This window comes from Cervus elaphus, chromosome 2 (assembly GCF_910594005.1).
Source record: "Cervus elaphus chromosome 2, mCerEla1.1, whole genome shotgun sequence".
Taxonomy (NCBI): Eukaryota; Metazoa; Chordata; class Mammalia; order Artiodactyla; family Cervidae; genus Cervus; species Cervus elaphus.
This window is the reverse complement of record NC_057816.1, coordinates 22,361,508-22,384,161: the sequence shown is the minus strand read 5'-3', so window position 1 is coordinate 22,384,161 and position 22,654 is coordinate 22,361,508. Positions and strand designations below refer to the sequence as shown.

Sequence of the window (22,654 nt, the reverse complement as noted above, 5' to 3'; positions counted from 1 at the left end):
TACCAGAAATGTGTGCTCTGTTACCATATACCTTCTCTGGGCTACGATCTCAAAAGGGTCCCCAGACCAAGAGCCAGGGTGGACATAGGGTTCACCTCATCTATTCCTCTTCTGCCTTAGGTCATAAGTCAGCATTACCTGGTGTCCAGTGTCTAAAAACAATTATTTTATATATGTTGTCCAATTTTTAATTGCATATGGTGTGTGACTAATGGAGAGAACAATCCAAAGCAAGTCCCCTCAAATGAATGAATACAATACACTCTATCAAAATGAGCTAAGACACATTTTGAAACTGATTCAGGTAATGAAAGCAACAAAATTCAGAATTAGGAAAAATTCAGTAATGATACAATAATTCAAGAAATTCCTAGAAATGAAAGAAATAATAATTTAAGAAATTAAAAGTAATAGAAGAGCAAATAAATACAACAGATAATGCTTTAGGAAAAACCGAACATGAAAGAAGGGAATGAAGAAAAGAAAAAAATGAAGAAACTTATGGAAAGCAACAAATGTAGATATCAGGCCAAGAAGATTTAGTCTATGGTGAGCAGGAGCCACAAGGACAAAACCAAAGCAAAAATAAAAAATATAATTCAAGGAACTTTTCCCAGTGTTAAAGAGATATTGATTTAGATATCTGAAGTGACATATTAAAAAGAAGCATCACACCTAGTTAAAATGCGGAAGAATGAATGTCAAAACATATCCTTATAAAATTATTGAGAACCATGTAATACAAATTTTTGAGTTCTTTTTGAAAGACCTAGAAACAATTACTAACCCAGAAACAAAAAGCCCCTGTAAAATCTAGTTTGTAACCTTGAAACACCATTTTACCACTAAAAGAATACAAATATCTTGAAGAAAGTGTTGGTTTCTGGTCTAAAGATTGGAATATATGAGAGGAGATCAGAACACCTTGTCATATCAGACAATATTTAATATTAGAGACTAATAACACCATATCTAAAAGACTCAAGAGAGAAAATAAAGAGAATTCCACAGGCCAAAGACAGAAAATTTTGAGCAACAAAAGGATAGTAGTTGTAATGGAGTAAAACACAAAAAAATACAATTAAATTAGTGAGAATATAAAGATACTAAAGAAAAATAGAAAATCTTTGGAGGATAATAAGAAACCAAGGTACTGTTTTAAAATTAGAAAATGAAGGTGATGTGTATTTATATGAACTATAGTGATGGATATTCAAATCTGTGCCTATGATAAATTTGCATCAAAGTAAATGTATACACACAGAAATGAGTATAAATAAAACTATGGAAATCTGAATAAGATCAGTAGATTGTCATAACATGCAGAATCCTGTATGTGATACCGTATTATAATTTTGCAAAATATTCCCATTAGGGGGAACTGCATAAGGTACACAGGATCTCTCTATATTATTTCTTATACCTATGTATGAATATACAATTATCTCAGAAGATAAAGTTTAGCTTAAAAATCTTCATTAGCTAATCTTCATAACATTTTCATCAATGATATATTGCTGAATATGTTCTTGAAAACTGCATAGTCTTATAAATATATTTCCCTTAAGAATGAGATTATATAAGTGAGGACTTCTATGTCTACCTTCTTATGCCCCTCAATTTCCTGCCATTCTACCACTGTTGGTCTACAGTTGCAGCAACAGGGTGACAAATTTAGCATTCCTTATAAATTCATATTTCTTTATGGAAAGTATACAGTTTGTTTTATTGAAAAATTCAAGTATGTTTTGAACTCTTTAGAATAAGCATTTTAAGCCTAGTTGATTATGCCTAATAGTGAATAGCTAATGATGAGTAACAACCATAATGGTAGTGACTGATGACGATGTTAATGGTAATGACCGAGGTGGTGGTAGTGGTGATTGTGGTAGTGTTGGTGGTAATGATGACAGTGATGATGACGATATGGTTATTGGTTGTAAAATGTTTTAAAGGAGGGCATTAGACTATAGTTTCCCAAACAGCAAAGTGACTCTACCAATAAAAGGAAAATTAACACACCTGGGAGACAAAAAACATGATTTACAGCAAAGCGGTGAACCGAGACTCTAATTGCTCCTTAACTCAGGTCTGCAGTCTCTGAAGTGACTGCATCCCAGGAGAAGCTGTGACCATACTTATATAAATAGGCAGACCTCTGAGTCTCCCAATCTGTGAGATCTATTTTTCATGGCAATGCTGGTCCCTTTGAGTAAATTTAGAATTAGATATAAATCCATAGGGTCCTCTCACTCCTTGATATTTATTTTCTGACCTTTGAAATTTAGGCATCCTCTGTAATTTCTGGGAGACTGATACATTTTTTTCCTCAGTACAGTACTTAATTACAATTATAAGCAATTGCACAAGGAAAATAAATCTTCAATGAACTCTTGTTTATAATTCAGGAGATTTTCAACCATATGCTTACTTCATGTCTAAGTATTTTTTCTTTTTGTGTTGTTTTCTTATGGGCAGTAATCCTGAGCCTCTGATGGTCTGCTAGAACTGGAGGTAATACTTGTAGTGACTGATATCAAGTATGGGGTCATGTTTTCCTGTTTTATGTTATTAGATGATTGTGGGAGAAAATAATTCTCAGTGCTATCTAGGGTTTTCCCATCAGCACTGCACTAAGTAAATGGTGTTCACTTTGTACTGCTCTGTAAAGCCCCTTGATTTATAGTAATGGTATATTCCAGGTGGATTTTTCCACGTTTCAAGAGGTAGAAATTGAGTAGAAGGGGATATGTAAGATATTTTCAATCTATTGTTGCTACCTACTTTTCTCCTTTGTAATAAATGGAAATAATATTGAAAAAATCTTAGCTATTTCTGATAGTAATTATTATGAAGTAAACAATTTAACCAACAATAATTTAACATGTAAAGTTTACAAAGGCAATGAAGACTTTCTTGTCTTCACACCACATCCTAAAGATTCAAAGACTCTTACACTTAGATAAGAAATATCGTTAGTGCCAGAGTTATTATTCTTATAGAAATAATTTATGAATAATAAGTTATTGTTCTTATAGGAAGCAAATGACACAACACATTTTGAAGTGCTACAGTTAAAAAATATGTTACAAAATTTTTTTAATACTATATGCAGATACACATGTAAGTATATATACACTGATAAGATGTAAAAAGACAGTCTAGACTGTTGTTAGTCTCCAAGGAGCAGGAAAAGAGCATTGTATTTTTGCTTCCTAGTGTATCTGATTTCTTACAATGCACATATAGTGCCTTGATAATTTATTTAAAAATCTGAACTTGTTAATACAATTTGTCATTTATGTCCAGAAATTCAATAGATTAAGTTTACTAAATAATAACAAAGTGCTGCATACAAGACAACCTACAGCAAAGCAACATAGTTTACTAAAAACAAAATAGACTGGTAATCAGAAGTCCAAAGTTTCATAACCAGTTTTGTGCTTATAAATTTAGCTTTTAGAGGATAAGTTTCCTAGAAAATAGGACAATAATGCAATATTCTTCTTTTTTTATTAGCTTTGCACAATCTAACACACCAAGGATAAAGCAAGTTCAACCACAACATTGCTTACAGCTCTAGGTGTGCAGGTTTATAAGGCTATACACTTGGGCCAAGGGAAGAGCTCATGATCAGAAGAAAGCAGTTTCAGTTCCAAGTCCTTGATAATTAGGAAGCCTCAGGAAAATCACTTCTGTCTGGCACTTCAGTTTCCTTCATATGGACATAGGAATGAAAATTCAACTCTAGACATATTTTCCCTTATACACAAAACTTGTGGGAGGAGTTAATGAGACTGACTTTTTTTTTTTTTTTTTAATTTTTTTATTAGTTGGAGGCTAATTACTTCACAACATTTCAGTGGGTTTTGTCATACATTGATATGAATCAGCCATAGATTTACACTTATTCCCCATCCCGATCCCCCCTCCCACCTCCCTCTCCACCTGATTCCTCTGGGTCTTCCCAGTGCACCAGGCCGGAGCACTTGTCTCATGCATCCCACCTGGGCTGGTGATCTGTTTCACCATAGATAGTATACATGCTGTTCTTTTGAAACATCCCACCCTCACCTTCTCCCACAGAGTTCAAAAGTCTGTTCTGTATTTCTGTGTCTCTTTTTCTGTTTTGCATATAGGGTTATCGTTACCATCTGAGACTGACTTTTGATGAACATTGCATAAAAGTTAGTAGCTGTAAAAGTGAGCAAAGAAAATAGTGCAAATTTAGGGTTTTAGCTTAAGAAATATTTATTTCAAAAAAGGGATATCTATAGCAATGATGATCCATGCTTCTTACAGCCATGTGTATAATGTGAATACTTTGTCAATAAGGAGATAATGGCTTTATATTATGATCTGAAAATAAAAACAACAACAATAGTAAGAGTAGCTATTGAGCCCTACTCTAGACCTATGGTCCCCAATCTTTTTTATATCAGGGAATGGTTCTGCGGAGGACAATTTTTCCACAGACCCGGGTAGCAGGGGGATGGTTTTGGGATGATTCAAGGACATTATCTTTATTGTGCACTTTAACATTATTACATCAAGTCCACCTCAGATCATCAGGCAATAGATCCCAGAGGTTGAGGTCCCTTGCTCTAGACGATGCTAAGTGCCAGGACTGAGGTCTCAGCACAGATGGATTAAATGAGAACCTCCATAGGCCACGAAGAATTCCACACACCTAATGACACATCACATTTTTATAGGAACTGGCTTCTTGAAAAATATTTTCTAACTATGCATTATCCAATATTATTTTTACAATCACCTTAGGAATTGATATCAGTAATTTCATATTTCAGATACAGAAACTGACTTGTAACTCAGTGATGTTGTTGTAACTACCATATCACTCTGACACTACATCTGTTTGAAACAAGTTTTCATATGTTCACAACCAGTGAATATTTAGGATTTCCATAGACCACAGGGAAATTTCATTTCAGAAGCAAAATACATCTCCAACTACAAAATATGAATTCTACTGCTTACTATCTCCAAGATTGAGGTTCTCAGACTTGAATCTGCATCAGCCTCACCTGGAGACTGTATGATACACAGATCACTGGGCCCCATCCCAGAATTCCTGACTTGGGAGATCTGGGGTGAAGCCAGAAAATCTGCATCTCCAGTGTCTTCAGGTGATGCAAGCAATGCTGGTCCACGGACTAGACTTTAAGACCCACTGCTTTAGGATATTTCAGAGACATGAATTTGGTAAAAAAAAAAAGTTCCGGATCTTGCCCCGTTTTTCTTCTCATCTCTATGACCTTTGAAATACTCAGGGTCTGGTCTTCCTCCCAAAACAAACAGCAGGATGAGGGAACATTCATCAGGAAGGATACCAGGATCACTCTGCTGGTCCCAAATGCTCAAAACTAGCTTCACCAAGCAGTGCAAGAAGCAGCCTTTCATGCAGTTCTTCTCTCCCATCCCCACAGGACCCCCCAACCAGAGTAGAATGGCCACAGAAAATCACTCTATAGTGACAGAGTTCATTCTTCAGGGTTTGACAGATCGGCCAGAGCTTCAACTCCCACTTTTCTTCCTCTTCCTTGGGATCTACTTGGTCACCATGGTAGGGAACCTGGGCGTGATAACACTGATTTGTCTGAATGCCCACCTTCACACCCCCATGTACTATTTCCTCAGCAACCTGTCCTTCGTGGATCTCTGCTACTCCTCTGTCATCACCCCTAAGATGCTGGTGAACTTTGTGTCAGAGAAGAACACCATCTCCTATGCAGGGTGCATGTCCCAGCTCTACTTCTTCCTGGTGTTTGTCATTGCTGAGTGTTACATGCTGACCGTGATGGCCTATGACCGCTATGTTGCCATCTGCAGACCTTTGTTTTACAACATCATCATGTCTCAAGGAGTCTGCTCCCTGCTGGTAGCTGGGGTCTATGCCATAGGGTTCATTGGTTCAACTATGGAGACTGGACTCATGTTGAAACAGTCCTATTGTGAACAACTCATCAGTTATTACTTCTGTGAAATCCTCCCCCTCATGAAGCTAACCTGCTCTAGCACCTACCATGTTGAGATGACAGTCTTCATTTTTGCTGTATTCAACTTCATAGTCACCAGCTCAACAGTCCTAATTTCCTATGCCTTCATCCTGTCCAATATTCTCTGCATCAGCACCACAGAGGGAAAGTCCAAAGCCTTCAGCACATGCAGCTCACACTTTGCAGCTGTGGGGATTTTCTATGGAACAACCGCATTCATGTACTTTAAACCCTCCACGGCCAGTTTCCTGGCCCAGGAGAACGTGGCCTCTGTGTTCTACACCACAGTGATCCCCATGCTGAACCCCCTGATCTACAGCTTGAGGAATAAGGAGGTAAAGGTGGCCATCCAGAAAACTCTGAGGGAAAAATTCTTTTGATACAAATGTTATGATTCTTTCTCAGTTTTAAAAATAACTTGTTATGATTCTCAGAGGGGAGCAATCCAAATGCTCACCCACTTCGGTTTGGAAACAGTGCCTTCTCTTCATGACTGGATGACTGCCCCTGCCTCCTTCCCTCTTCCTTCCCAACCCTCAGTTTCCTCCCATTTCTGTTTGAAGCCAGCTGATGTTAAGTTGGATGAAGCACAAGCTGGAATCAAGATTGCCAGAAGAAATATCAATAACCTTAGATACGCAGGCAACATCAATCTTATGGCAGAAAGCGAAGAACTAAAAAGCCTCAGTGAAAGTGAAAGAGAAGAGTGAAAAGTTGGCTTAAAACTCAACATTCAAAAAACTGAGATCATGGCAACCGGTCCTATCACTTCATGGCAAAGAGATGGGGAAACAATGGAAATAGTAACAGACTTTATTTGGTGGCGGGGGTGGGACTCCAAAATCACTGCAGATAGTGACTGCTGCCATGAAATTAAGAGATGCTTGCTCCTTGGAAGAAAAGCTACGACCAACCTAGACAGCATTTTAAAAAGCAGAGACACACACAAATACATGGCCAAGATAATAAAGCAAAGATAATACTTCATCACAGAGGATCTGGCAGAAATTAGTGTCACTCTTAAAAAAGTAAAGAATGCAGGGGTGGTAGGAGGACCTCATAATATGTCTATATAACTGACCATTCTGCCCTCTGCAAAAAAAAAAAAACAAACAAACAAACAAAAAACAATAATTTGAAGGTAACAGTGGACTATTTAAACACAAACAAGAAGCAGCCCTGATATCAGGGGCTGTGTCAGATGTGGTATCTTTGCTAGATTCCATTTACTAGAGATTCCACCAACTCTCCAAATAATTCCTCTTTTAAGGTCTAGAATCCTATATAGAAACATATATATGTTGATCTAAATAGTTTTACAGTCTTTCCCCATCTCTCAAGTCATTAACAATCTTAACACAAGATAGGATGATCATCAACCTCAGTGTGTCCAAAGCTTCCCATGATCGGACTTGAGCCATAGACTCTTGAAAGGAATACTGAAAAAATGATGCCCTGGGGGCTTCCCTGATGGCTCATTGGTAAATAATCCATCTGCCAATTCAGGAGACACTGGTTCAACCCCTGGCCTGAGAAGATCCCACATGCCACAGAGTAACTAAGCCCATGCAGCACAGCTATTAAGCCTGAGACCTGCAACTCCTGAGCCCATGTGCCACAACTATTGAAGCCCAAGCGCCCTGGAGCCCGTGCTACACAAGAGAAACCACTGCAGTGAGAAGCCTGGGTACCACAGTTAGAGAGTAGTCCCCACTCACTGCAACTAGAGAAAAGCCTGAGCAGTAAAGACCCAGCACAGCCAAAAAGGAATAAATAAATAAAATTATTTTAAAAATGAAAAAAAAAGAAGCAGAGACATTACTTTGCCAAAAAAGGTCCATCTAGTCAAAGTTATGGTTTTTCCAGTAGTCATGTATGGATGTGAGAGTTGGACTACGAGGAAAGCTGAGCGCCAAAGAATTGATGCTTTTGAACTGGGGTGTTAGAGAAGACTCTTGATATTCCCTTGGACTGCAAGAAGATCAAACCAGTCAGTCCTCAACACAATCAGTTCTGAATATTATTCTTTGGAAGGACTAACGCTAAAGCTGAAACTCCAATACTTTAGCCACCTGATGTGAAGAACTGACTCCTTGGAAAAGATTCTGATGCTGGGAGAGATTGAAGGCAGGAGGGGAAGGGATGACAGAGGATGAGATGGTTGGATGGCATCACTGACTTGATGGACATGAGTTTGAGCAAGCTCTGGGAGTTGTTGCTGGACAGGGAAGCCTGGCATGCTGCAGTCCGTGGGGTCGCCAAGAGTCGGACATGACTGAGTGACTGAACTACTGACTGATGTTAAGTTTCATCTTTTCTCTGTTGAGAAGCTTTTTCTCTATTCTGACCCTTTGGCAAACTCTATTCTCTTAATTGTAATTTAACATATATTTTAAAATTTCAAAGAATCAGAGAACTAACAGTGGCTACTGGGATAGGGGGTGGACCTGTCAGCCAGGGGATTAAGTTCACAACTACTATGTGTAAAATAAAGATGGAATAAGGATGTATGGTACAGCACAGTGAAATAAACCAATTAGTTTATGGTGATTTTAAGTGTATTAACTATAAAAATACTGAATAACTTTGTTGTATGTCTGAAAGTAATAGAATATTGTAAATCAACTACCTTTCAATTAAAAATTAAACTTTCATCATTGAATTTTAGAGTCACTCACTGTTTAATTACCTTCTGTATAAAAAAGATTGCTCAACCCAGTTCCTACTTATTTGCATTTGCATGGGTGTGTGCTAAGTTGATTCAGTGGTGTCCAACTCGGTGTGACCCTATGGAGCATAGCCTACTGGCTCCTTTGTCCATGTCAAGAATACTGAAATGGGCAGCCATGCCCTCCTCCGGGGAATCTTCCCACCCCTGCTATGGAACCCATATCTTTTAGGCATCCTGCATTGGTAGATGGGTTCTTTATCACTAGCTTCACCTGGGAAGCCATATTTGCACTTGGGAGTACACAAAGCAGAGAGCAATGAAACTGAGAGTCACCAAGAAGTAATATTTAGAGCTTTCTCATCTAGACCTCCTCGTCCATTTTCTTTGACTTCTCCCTACTTTTTTCTGCCCAAGAACTCCTACCTGGTCCTTTTATGTGACTTTTTAGTCATGATAATAATAATTCCACCCACTACCATGTTTGGGGCACCTACTCTGAACCGCCCAACTCTTCTAAATGCTTTGTATGCCTTTTTTCAATTACACTTCACAATAGTTAGGTACCACTGTTTTCCCCACTTCACTGTGGAATTTGATGTAGTAAATTGCTCAAGGTCACACAGCTGGTAAACAAAGACTTGGGGGCTCAAACCCAAGTCTAAGTGACTCTGTAACCCACACTCTTGGCTCTCAGTCATCATGCCCTTTGCTTTATGCTGTTGTTCCCTCTGAACAGCAATTAACCCTGCCCTAATTGTGCTCTTCCAGTCTCAAATGTCTCCTATAATCAGTTCCTCAGATTCTCACCTTTCATCTTCCCTAATTTCTTCACATTTATCAGCAACTTCGTATTATAGCTAACTTCCCTGATGGCTCAAACGGTAAAGCATCTGCCTGCAAGGCAGAAGACCTGGGTTCAATCCCTGGATCAGGAAGATCCCCTGGAGAAAGAAATGGCAACCCACTCCAGTACTCTTGCCTGGAAAATCCCATGGACAGAGGAGCCTGGTAGCTCTAGTCCATGGGGTTGCAAAGAGTCAGACATGACTGAGCGACTTCACTTCACTTCACTTCTTTTTATAACTAAGGAAAGTTTACACTAGAGTGACCAGCTCAGCAGTTCACCATACACTTTACCAGTTTTAGCTTTGGAAGCCCCCATCCTGGGAAACCCTTCTGTTCCAATAAACCAGGATGATTGGTCAACAGATTACACGGTGTTACAACTCTCTTCTCCTGCTTAACTCAGGGATCTACCACCTACCTCCACCAGTAAATCCAGTGGCCTTGAGACAAAGTTTCTCCCCACTCCTCTTGCTTTATTCCAATATGAAGGATACACATTTTAGACTTAGCAGCCTGATATAATGCATAAGACTGATAGATACTTCTTGTCATTTCTAGCTAATTCTGGTATTCTCTTGTATCAATCATTGGTTTATTATCAGAAATGGACATAACTCCAGTTTTCTCAAGCAGAAAGGCAGTGAATAAGGGAATGACTTGCTTACAGCTTAATTAATGACTAGAGAAAGGGTGAGGCTACCTCCTAAGTGACTTCACAATAGATATGACCCACAGCTGCCACTGCTGCCATGTAAAATGGCCCTCATACTCACAAAATTGTTAATAAACAACTGAGCTCTGGGATAGAGCATCACCTGGAAACTTGTTAAAGATGCAAATTTGGGGTTTCTGCTGCCAGAACACAATACTTAAAGAAGCCCCTTCCACAGTCACAGGTTGCCCCACCGACCTCACAACTCTTCTTCTGTCCCACTCCACAAGCACTCCACCCATACTTTGACACACAGCCATTCCCTGGCCATCCTTTGCTCTGGGGTGAACAACCAGCTGTGTGGTCTGCCTCTGGGCGATGGGACTTGGGAAGAGCCCTAGAGAATTATGAGCTCTTATATGACCTGAATACAAGCCCTTTGACATTGAACATCTTCCCCTCTCTGTGTCTTGTCTTTTCACTTCTTCAATAGTCTATTTCCAAGAATAGAAGTTTTCATTCTTAAGCCCGGTTGTCATTTTTTGTCTTTTATGGTGGGTACTTTTGTGCTTACTCTAAAATCCCTTAGCCTATACCAACATCATGAAAATTTTCATTTTTCTTCAGAAGTTTTCTAATGTTTGCTTTTATTCTTAAATCAATTATCTATTTAATTACAACTTTTTAATATGAAAAAAAATTAACACATACAAAATAAAGAGAAGAGTTGTCTAAACATCCATATACCCAACACCCAGCTCAACAATTATCAACATTTTGTTCTTTGATTATCTGTATGTCCGCCCACCAAGGGGACTTCCCTGGTGGCTCAGAGGATAAAGTGTCTGCCTACAATGTGGGAGACCTGGGTTTGATACCTGGGTTGGGAAGATCCTCTGGAGAAGGAAATGGCAACCCACTCCAGTACTCTTGCCTGGAAAATCCTGTTAATGGAGGAGCCTGGTAGTCTACAATTCATGGGGTCACAAAGAGTCAGACATGACTGAGCAACTAAACTTTCAAACTTTCCACCCACCAAATATAGTATATTTTAGCCATTGCATCTTCAAATATTTTTTGCTTATTCTCTACCTTCCTGGACTCTAATTACACAGTTGTTTAGACCACTTGAAATTTTTCTACATGTTACTGAGGTTGTTCATTGTTTTTTTGTGTGGTTTAGTTTAATAGTTTCTCTTTCATTAATCTTTTCTTCTTCAATGTCTAACCTGCTGTTGCATGTGTGTGTGCTAAGTCACTTCAGTCATGTCTGACTCTGTGACCCCTATGAACTGTAACCTGTCAGGCTTCTCTGTCCATGGGATTCTCCAAGCAAGAATATTTGAGTGGGTTTCCATTTCCTTCTCCAGGCAGAATGGCCATTATCAAAAAAAAATCTACAAACAATAAATACTGGAGATGGTGTGGAGACAAGGGTACCCTTCTACACTGTTGGTGGGAATGTAAATTGATGCAACCACTGTGGAAAACAGTATAGAGGTTCCTTAAAAAACTAAAAATAGAGTTACCATATTGCCCAACAATCCCACTTTTGAGCATATAGCTGGAGAAAACCTTAATTTGAAAAGATACAGGCACTCCAGTGTTCATCGTAACACTATTTACAATAGCCAGGACGTGGAAGCAACTCAAATGTCCATCAATAGAGGAATGGATAAAGAAGATGTGGTACATATATACAATGGAATATTACTCAGTCACTAAAAAGAATCAAATAGTGCCATTTGCAGCAACATGGATGGACCTAGAGACTATCATACTGAGTTAAGTAGGTCAGACAGAGAAGGACAAATAACATGTTATCACTCATATGTGGAATCTTAAAAAAGAGTACAAATGAACTTATCTATAAAACAGAAATAGAAAACAAAATGGTTATCAGGGGGTGCTGGAGGTAGGTATGAATTGGGAGATTGGGATTGACATATACACAAATATATTAAAAATTGATAATAAGGCCCTACTGTTTAATCAGGGAACTCTACTTAATACTCCACAATGACCTATATGGGAAATAAACCCAAATAAGACTGGATATATGTTTATATGCATAACTGATTTACTTTATACCAGAAGTCAATACAACATTGTAAATCAACTATACTCCAATAATTTTTTTAAATTTACAAATCTCTAGGGCAATTACAGAAACTTTGTCAAAAGTCATAAAAGCTAGCATACTCTAAAATCCCCAAAATAAATAAGAGTGTGCATAAAAAATAAATAAAATGTGCATTAGCAACATTTTCATACATGATATATGACTGACTATATTCTTGAAAAGTATGTAATCTTTTCCACATATTTCTCTACAGAATGAGAATATGTGAGTGAGGAGCTGTTATGTCTTCCTTCTTATGCCCCTCAACCTCCTGCCACTCTAACACTGTTCATCTATGGGTGCAGCATCAAGGTGACAGATTTAGCATTCCTTAAAAATTAACATTTCTTTACTGAAAATATATAGCTTGTTTTAATAAGATATTACAATATGATCTCAAAACCTCTTAAAATAAACTTTTAAACCTAGCTGATTATGCCTTATGGTGAGTAACTAATGATGAGTAACAACCATAGTGATAGTGACTGATGATGGTGTTGATGGTACTAGTGATGGTGCTGGTGGTGATGAGGATGGTGGTGGAATTATTGGTAGTAAAATATTTGGAAGGATGAACTAGACTCTAAGTTTCCCAAGCTGTGAGATGACTCTCCCAAAAAAGGAAATTAACACACTTGGAAGACAAAAAAAAAAACCATGATTCCCAGCAAAAGTGTAAACCAAGGCTCTAAACCAAGCTCCTTTACTAAGGTCTCCAGTCTCTGAAGTGACTGTATCCCAGAAGTTCTGCCCATATATATGTAAACAGACACCCAAGACTCCCAATCCCAGAGACCTATTATTCATGACAGTGCTGGTCCCTTTGAATAAATTTAGGAGTAGATATAAATCTATATGGCCCTCTCATATGCTGATATTTATTTACTAACTATTGAAACCAAGGCATCCTCTATAATTTCCAGGGGTCTCTGATCTGTTTTTCCTCAGCACAGGTACTTAATTATGACTTAAAGCAATTGTATGAGAAATATATTTCTTCCATGAACTCCTGCTTTTAATGCAGGCTATTTTCAGCCATACATTTACCTTCATTTCTAAGTGGTTTTTCTTCATGTGCTATGTTCTTTATGGACAGCAATTCTGAGCCTCTGATGGTCTGGTAGAACAGGAAGTAATAACTGTAGTGACTGATATCGAGTATGGGGTCATGCTTTCCTATTTTATATTATTAGATGATTATGGGAGAAAATAATTAATCAGTGCTGTCTAGGATTTTCCCATCAGCACTTGACTAAGTAAGTGGCATTCACTCTATATTACCCTGTGAGGCACTTTGATTTCTGGTAATAGTATCTTCTAGGTGGATTTTCTATGTTTCTTAATGCTTCCAGAGGTGTAGATTGAGTAGAAGGGGATTGAGAGGTGTAATATCAGAGAGATATTGAGAGAGTAGAAGGGGATTTCCAGAGGTGTAAATTGAGTAGAAGGAGATATATAAGATATTTTTAATCTAGTGTTGCTCCCACGGGGAACTTTTTCTCCTTTGTAATAAATGAAAACAATATTCAAAAAATCTTAACTATGTCTAATAATAGTTATTATGAAGTTAATAACTGAACCACTGATAATTTAACATATGAAGTTTACAATGCAATGTAGATTTTCTTGTCATTACACCACATCCTAAGGATTTAAAGACTTTTCCACCTAGAAAAACATGTATAGCTAGTGCTGGAGTTATTACTATTACAGGACTCAAATGAGAATGTATTTTGAAGTGCTAATTAAAAAGCATGTTATAAAATTTTTTTAAAATATATACATGCTTATACACATGTAAGTACACACATGCTTTGAAAATATCTAAACTGATAGTCATGGCTGCTGTTAGTTTCCAAGGAGTGAGAAAATAGTATTGTATTTTTGCTTATTTGTATTTCTGATTTTCTACAAGGCACATATACTGTCTTGGTAATTTTTTTAAATAAATCTGAAATTGGCAATAAAATCTATCATTTATGTCCAAAATTAATATGCTAAGTTTACTAAATAACAACAAAGTGCTACACACAAGACAACCTAGAGCAAAGCAAAATAATTTACTGAAAACAAAATAGAGAGGTGGTCATAAATCCTGGGTTTTAGATCAGTTCAGAGTCTTGCTAGTTTTATGACTTCAGGTAACTTGTTTAACTTTTAGAGCTTCTGTTTTCTAGAGAATAGGAAAATAATGCAACATTCCTTTTTGTGATATGGTATGCACAATCTAAGATACCAAGGATAAAGCACAGTCAATCACAGCATAGCTTAGAGCTGTAGGTGCGCTAACTTGTAAGGCTACACACTTAGGCCAAGGGAAGAACTCCTGATCAGAAGAAAGCAGTTTCTGTTCCAAGTCCTTGATACTTAAGAAGCCTCGGGAAAGTCACTTCCTGTCTGGCACTACAGCTTTCTCCATAGGAACATGGTAATGAAAATTCTACTCTTAGACCCCTTTCTCCACATACCAAAACTTAACAAGAGTTGTTAATGAGAATGACCTTTGAAAAGCTTTATATGAAAGTTAGTAACTGTATAAGTACACAGTGAAAGCAGGCAAATTCAAGGGTTTTGCTTAAGAAATACATATCAGAAAAGGAATACCTATAGGTATCATATTTAGCAATGATGATTCATGCTTCTTATGACATGTCTGTAATTTAGGTACTTTGTCATTAGGGAGATAATGGGGCCATTGTTTCATATTATGATCTGAAAATAGACCTAACAATAATAATAGTTAAAGCAGCTATTGAGCATTTACTCTGGACTATTCAAGGTGCTAGGGCGCAGACTTCACCACAGATGAATTAATCAGAACCTCTATGGGAGGAACATAGCCACCAATAATTTTTAAATGCTCCAGGAGATTATAATATGCAAGAAATATCGAGAACGATTGTCTTAGGGCCTGAAGTCCAATAAAAAATAAGGACAAAAGAACAAATTCCAGACACCTAGGGGTTTCTCTGGTGGCTCAAAGGGTGAAGAATCTGCCTTCAATGCAAGAGACCTGGATTTCACCCCTGGGTCAGAAAAAAATCCCCTAGAGAAGGGAATGGCCTCCCATTCCAGTATTTTAGCCTGGAGAATTCATGGACAGAGAATCCTGACAGCCTACATTCCATGGGGTCCCAAGAGTTAGACACAACTGAGCAACTAAATGTAGTGCCATTTCACATTTTTATAAGAACTGACTTCTTGAAAACTAATAATTATGCATTATATGTAATTATCCATATTACATTTACAACCACCTTAGGGATTGATATCATTCATTTACTCAACTTTCAATTCAGTAATTGACTTGTAACTCAATGATATTGTTTTAACTACCATATCCCCCTGACACCACATCAGTTTGAGACAGATTACTGTATGTTCACATTAAGTCAATATTTAGGACTTGCCGAAGTGATAGAATTTCATTTCTGATGGAAAATGTATCTCTGATATTAATTCTACTGCTTATTACCTACAGGATTGAGACTCTCAGACTTACTCCTGCATAAGCCTCACCTGGAGATAGTATGATACACAGATCACTGGGCCCCATCCCAGAGTTTATGATTTGGTAAATCTGGGGTGAAACCTGACAATTTGTATCTCTAATATATTCAGGTGATGCCAATGATGCTGATCCACGGACTAGACATTAAGACCTATTGCTCTAAGATATTTGAAAAACAAGAAAGAGGTAAATGTTCTATATCTTGCCCACCTTTTCCTCACATCTCCATGATCCTCAGTATACACAGGGTCTGATATTTCTCCCAAAATAAACAACAGGATGAGGAATCGTTCATCATGAAGGATCCCAGAGTCATTCAGCTGGCTTCAGAAGTTCAAACTAGCTTCACCAAGCAGTGCAAGATGTAGCCTTTCATGCAGTTCTTCTCTCTCATCCCCACAGTTTCCCCAACCCGATGAGAATGGCTACAGAAAATCACTCTACAGTGACAGCGTTCATTCTTGAAGGTTTAACAAGTCAACCAGAGCTCCAGCTCCCCCTCTTCTTCCTATTCCTTGGGATCTACTTGGTCACTGTGATAGGGATCCTGGGCATGATAACACTGATTTGTCTGAATGCTCAGCTTCACACCCCCATGTACCATTTTCTCAGTACTCTGTCCTTCATGGATCTCTGCTACTCCTCTGTCATTACCCCTAAGAAGCTGGTGAACTTTGTGTCCGAGAAGAACACCATCTCCTATGCAGGGTGCATGCCCCAGCTCTACTTCTTCCTGGTGTTTGTCATTGCTGAGTGTTACATGCTCACAGTGATGGCCTATGACTGCTATGTTGCCATCTGAAGACCTTTGCTTTACAATGTCATCATGTCTCGTTGAGCCTGCTTCCTGCTATTGGCTGGGGTCTTTGTCATGTCACTCACTGGCTCAACCACAGAGACTAGCATCATGTTGAAACTGTCCTATTGTGAGATACTCATCAGTCATTATTACCGTGACATACTTGCCCTTATGAAGCTCTCCTGCTTTAGCACCTATCCTATTGACATGATAGTATTCTTTTTGGCTGGATTTGACATCACAGTCACCACCTTAACAATCCTTGTTTCCTATACCTTCATCCTGTCCAGTATCCTCCACATCAGCATCACAGAGGAAAGGTCTAAAGCCTTCAGACCTGCAGTTCTCACTTTGCAGCCTTGGGGATGTTCTCTGGAACGACCACCTTCATGTACTTAAAACCCTCAACAGCCAGTTCCCTGGCCCAAGAGAATGTGAACTCCATGTTTTACACTGCAGTGATCCCCATGCTGAACCCGTTGATCTACAGTTTGAGAAATAAGGACATAAAGGCTGCCAGGCAGAAACCTCTGAGAGTAAAAATGTTTTAAGGCAAATGTTACTATTCTTTCTTAGTTTTAAAAGTAAGCTGTTATGAATCCCAGAAAGGAGCCCTATGAATGCTCACCCACCTGGGGTGGGAAATATTCCCTTCTCTGCATGGCTGGGAGACTGCTCCTTGCTCCTTCCCACCTTATTTCTGCCCACCCTCTCCTCTGATTTCTTCATATTTTCTCTCATTTGGGAAGCATTTTCTATACCTGACTCCCATAGGTAAACTCCACTATCTTAATTGGAATTTAACATTAATTTTAAACATTCACAGACTCACACATAGAGAAACTAGTGTTTACCAGTAAGGAGAGGAAAGCAGAGACAGGAAGAGACTATCATGAGCAACTATATGACAATAAAATGGATAACCTGGAAGAAATGGACAGATTCTTAGAAAAGCTCAATCTTCCAAGACTAAACCAGGAAGAAATAGAAATTATGAACAACCCAATTACAAGCACTGAAATTGAAGCTGTGTGAAAAATCTCCCAAAAAACAAAAGGCCAGGACCAGATGGCTTCACAGGAGAATCCTATCAAACATTTAGAAAAGAGCTAATGCCTATCCTTCTAAAACTCTTTCAAAAAATTGCAGAGGAATGAACACTTCCAAACTCATTCTATGAGGCCACCATCACTTCACCCTGATACCAAAACAAGACAGACAACACACACAAAAAATGAAAACTACAGGCCAATATCACTGATGAACATAGATGCAAAAATCCTCAACAAAATTTTAGCAAACAGAATTCAGCAACACATCAAAAAGCTCATACACCATGATCAAGTTCAGTTTACCCCAGGGATGCAAGGATTCTTTATAATATGCAAATCAATCAGTATTAACATATTAATATTAACAAACCATATTAACAAATTGAAAGATAAAAACCATATGATGATCTCAATAGATGCAGAAAAAGCCTTTGACAAAACTCAGCACCAATTTATGACTAAAACTCTTCAAAAATGGGCATAGAAGGAATCTACCTCAACATAGGAAAGGCCATATATGCTAAGCCTACAGAAAACATTAGTCTCAATGGTGAAAAACTTAAAGTTTTCCCTCTAAGATCAGGAACAAGACAGGGTGTCCATTTTTGCCACTATTATTCAACATAGTTCTGGAAGTCTTAGCTACAGCAATCAGAAAAGAAAAAAAAAAAGGAATCCAGATGAGAAAAGAAAAAGTAAAGCTCTCACTGTTTGCAGATGACATGATAATGTATATAGAAAACCCTAAAGATAGTATCAGAAAATTACTAGAGCTCATCAGTGAATTTAGCCAAGTTGCAGGATACAAAATCAATACACAGAAATCACTTGCATTTCTATATACTAACAATGAAAAATCAGAAAAAGAAATTAAGGAATCAATCCCATTCACCATTGCAACAAAAAGAATTAAGTATCTAGGAACAAACTTACCCAAGGAGACACAAGAACTGTACAGAGAAAATTATAAGACACTAATGAAAGAAATCAAAGATGACATAAACAGATGGAGAGCTATTCCATGTTCCTGGGTAGGAAGAATCAATATTGTGAAAATGACTATATGACCAAACACAATCTAGAGATTCAATGTATCCCTATCAAATTACAAATGGCATTTTTCACAGAACTAGAACAAGAAATTTCTCAATCCATATGGAAACACAAAAGGCCCCAAATAGGCAAAGCAGTCTTGAGAAAGAAAATTGGAGCTAGAGGAATAAACCTTCCTGACTTCAGATTATACTACAAAGCTACAGTCATCAAGACAGCATGGTACTAGCACAAAAACAGAAATATAAACCAATGGAACAAGACAGAAAGCCCAGAAATAAACCCATGCATGCACCTATGGCTACCTTATTTTTGACAAAGGAGGCAAGAATATATAATGGGGCAGATACAGCCTCTTCAATAAGTGGTGCTGGGAAAACTGGATAGCTACATGTAAAAGAATGAAATTAGAACATTTCCTAATGCAATACACAAAGATAAACTCAAAATGGATTAAAGACCTAAATGTAAGACCAGAAAGTATAAAACTCTTAGAGGAAAACATAGGCAGAAACTCGATGACATAAATCAAAGCAAGATCCTCTATGACCCATCTCCTAGAGTAAAAAAATAAAAACAAAAGTAAACAAGTGGGACCTGATTAAACTTAAAAGCTTTTGCACAGCAAAGGAAACTATAAGCAAGCTGAAAAGACAGACCTCAGAATGGGAGAAAATAATAGCAAATGAAACAACTAACAGAGGATTAATTTCCAAAATATGCAAGCAGCTCACACAACTCAATAACAGAAAGACAAAAAACCCAATCAAAATGTGCAGGACCTAAACAGACATTTCTCCAAAGAAGACATACAGATGGCTACCAAGCACATGAAAAGATTCTCAACATCGCTCATTATTCAGTTCAGTTCAGTCACTCAGTCATGTCCGACTCTTTGCGATCCCATGAACCACAGCATGCCAGGCCTCCCTGTCCATCACCAACTCCCAAAGTCCAGCCAAACCCGTGTCCATTGAGTCAGTGATGCCATCCAACCATTTGATCCTCTGTCATCCCCTTCTCTTCCCACCTTCAATCTTTCCCAGCATCAGGGTCTTTACAGATCAATCAGCTCTTTGCATCAGGTGGCCAAAGTATTGGAGTTTCAGCTTCAACATTAGTCCTTCCAATGAACACCCAGGGCTGATCTTTAGGATGGACTGGTTGGATCTCCTTGCAGTCCAAGGGACTCTCAAGAGTCTTCTCCAACACCACAGTTCAAAAGCATCAATTCTTCAGGACTCACCTTTCTTTATAATCCAACTCTCATATCCATACATGACCACTTGAAAAACCATAGCCTTGACTAGATGGACCTTTGTTGACAAAGTAATGTCTCTGCTTTTTAATATGCTGTCTAGGTTGGTCATAATTTTCCTTCCAAGGAGTAAGCGTCTTTTAATTTCATGGCTACAATCACCATTTGCAGTGATTTTGGAGCCCAGAAAAATAAAGTTAGCCACTGTTTCCACTGTTTCCCCATCTGTTTGCCATGAAGTGATGGGACCAGATGCCATGATCTTAATTTTCTGAATGTTGAGCTTTAAGCTAACGTTTTCACTCTCCTCTTTCACTTTCATCAAGAGGCTCTTTAGTTCTTCTTCACTTTCTGCCATTAGGGTGGTGTCATCTGCATGTATGAGGTGATTGATGTTTCTCCTGGCAATCTTGATTCCAGCTTGTGCTTCATCCAGCCCAGCATTTCTCATGATGTACTCTGCATATAAGTTAAATAAGTAGGGTGACAATATACAGCCTTGACGTACTCCTTTTCCTATTTGGAACCAGTCTGTTGTTCCATGTCCAGTTCTAACTGTTGCTTCCTGACCTGCATACAGGTTTCTCAAGAGTCAGGTAAGGTGGTCTGGTATTCCCATCTCTTTCAGAATTTTCCACAGTTTATTGTGATCCACACAGTCAAAGGCTTTGGCATAGTCAATAAAGCAGAAATAGATGTTTCCCTGGAACTCTCTTGCTTTTTTGTTGATCCAGCAGATATTGGCAATTTAGAGAAATGCATATTAAAACTGCAATGAGATATCACCTCACACCAGTCAGAATGGCCATCATCAAAAAGTACGAACAATAAATGCCGGAGAGGGTGGGGAGAAAAGGCAACACTCTTGAACTGTTGGAGGGAATGTAAATCGATACAGCCACTGTGGAAGACGGTATAGAGATTCCTTAAAAAACTAAAAACAAAACCACTATATGACCCAGCAATCCCACTCCTAGGCATATACTCTGAGGAAACCAAACTTGAAGCAGATACATGTACCCCATTGTTCATTGCAGCACAATTTAAAATAGCTAGAACATGGAAGCAACCTAGATGTCCATTGACAGATGAATGGATAAAGAAGTTGTTGTAACCCAAAACCTATGGGACACTGTAAAAGCAGTGCTAAGGGGAAGGTTCATAGCATTACAGGCTTACATCAAGAAACAAGAAAAAAGCCAAATAAATAACCTAACTCTACACCTAAAGCAATTAGAGAAGGAAGAAATGAAGAATCCCAGGGTTAGCAGAAGGAAAGAAATCTTAAAAATTAAGGCAGAAATAAATGCAATAGAAACTAAAGAGACCATAGCAAAAATCAACAAAGCTAAAAGCTGGTTTTTTGAAAAAATAAACAAAATTGACAAACCATTAGCAAGACTCATTAAGAAACAAAGAGAGAAGAACCAAATTAACAAAATTAGAAATGAAAATGGAGAGATCACAACAGACAACACTGAAATACAAAGGATCATAAGAGACTACTACCAGCAGCTCTATGCCAATAAAATGGACAACTTGGATGAAATGGACAAATTCTTAGAAAAGTATAACTTTCCAAAACTGAACCAGGAAGAAATAGAAGATCTTAACAGACCCATCACAGGCAAGGAAATCGAAACTGTAATAAAAAATCTTCCAGCAAACAAAAGCCCAGGACCAGATGGCTTCACAGCTGAATTCTACCAAAAATTTAGAGAAGAGCTAACACCTACCTTACTCAAACTCTTCCAGAAAATTGCAGAAGAAGGTAAACTTCCAAACTCATTCTATGAGGCCACCATCACCCTAATTCCAAAACCTGACAAAGATGCCACAAAAAAAGAAAACTACAGGCCAATATCACTGATGAACATAGATGCAAAAATCCTTAACAAAATTCTAGCAAACAGAATCCAACAACATATTAAAAAAATCATACACCACGACCAAGTGGGCTTTATCCCAGGAATGCAAGGATTCTTCAATATCCGCAAATCAATCAATGTAATACACCACATTAACAAATTGAAAGATAAAAACCATATGATTATCTCAATAGATGCAGAGAAAGCCTTTGACAAAATTCAACACTCATTTATGATTAAAACTCTCCAAAAACCAGGAATAGAAGGAACATACCTCAACATAATAAAAGCTATATATGACAAACCCACAGCAAGCATCACCCTCAATGGTGAAAAATTGAAAGCATTTCCCCTGAAATCAGGAACAAGACAAGGGTGCCCACTCTCACCACTACTGTTCAACATAGTGTTGGAAGTTTTGGCCACAGCAATCAGAGCAGAAAAAGAAGTAAAAGGAATCCAGATAGGAAAAGAAGAAGTGAAACTCTCACTGTTTGCAGATGACATGATCCTCTATATAGAAAACCCTAAAGACTCTACCAGAAAATTACTAGAACTGATCAACGAATATAGTAAAGTTGCAGGATATAAAATTAACACACAGAAATCCCTTGCATTCCTATATACTAACAATGAAAAAACAGAAAGAGAAATTAAGGAAACAATACCATTCACCATTGCAACAAAAAGAATAAAATACTTAGGAGTATATCTACCTAAAGAAACAAAAGACCTATACATAGAAAACTATAAAACACTGATGAAAGAAATCAAAGAGGACACAAACAGATGGAGAAACATA

At 38.0% G+C, this 22,654-nt stretch overlaps 1 protein-coding gene and 1 pseudogene across 1 annotated transcript; both read left to right on the top strand.

The window, feature by feature from the left end:
- Window positions 1-5,422: 5,422 nt before the first annotated feature.
- On the top strand, window positions 5,423-6,400 carry LOC122675496 (olfactory receptor 151-like). The gene has a single exon (XM_043874355.1). The coding sequence runs from the start codon at window positions 5,423-5,425 to the stop codon at window positions 6,398-6,400; it is 978 nt and encodes a 325-aa protein (XP_043730290.1).
- Window positions 6,401-16,243: 9,843 nt separating this feature from the next.
- On the top strand, window positions 16,244-17,172 carry LOC122675510 (annotated as a pseudogene).
- The last annotated feature ends 5,482 nt before the right edge of the window (window positions 17,173-22,654 follow it).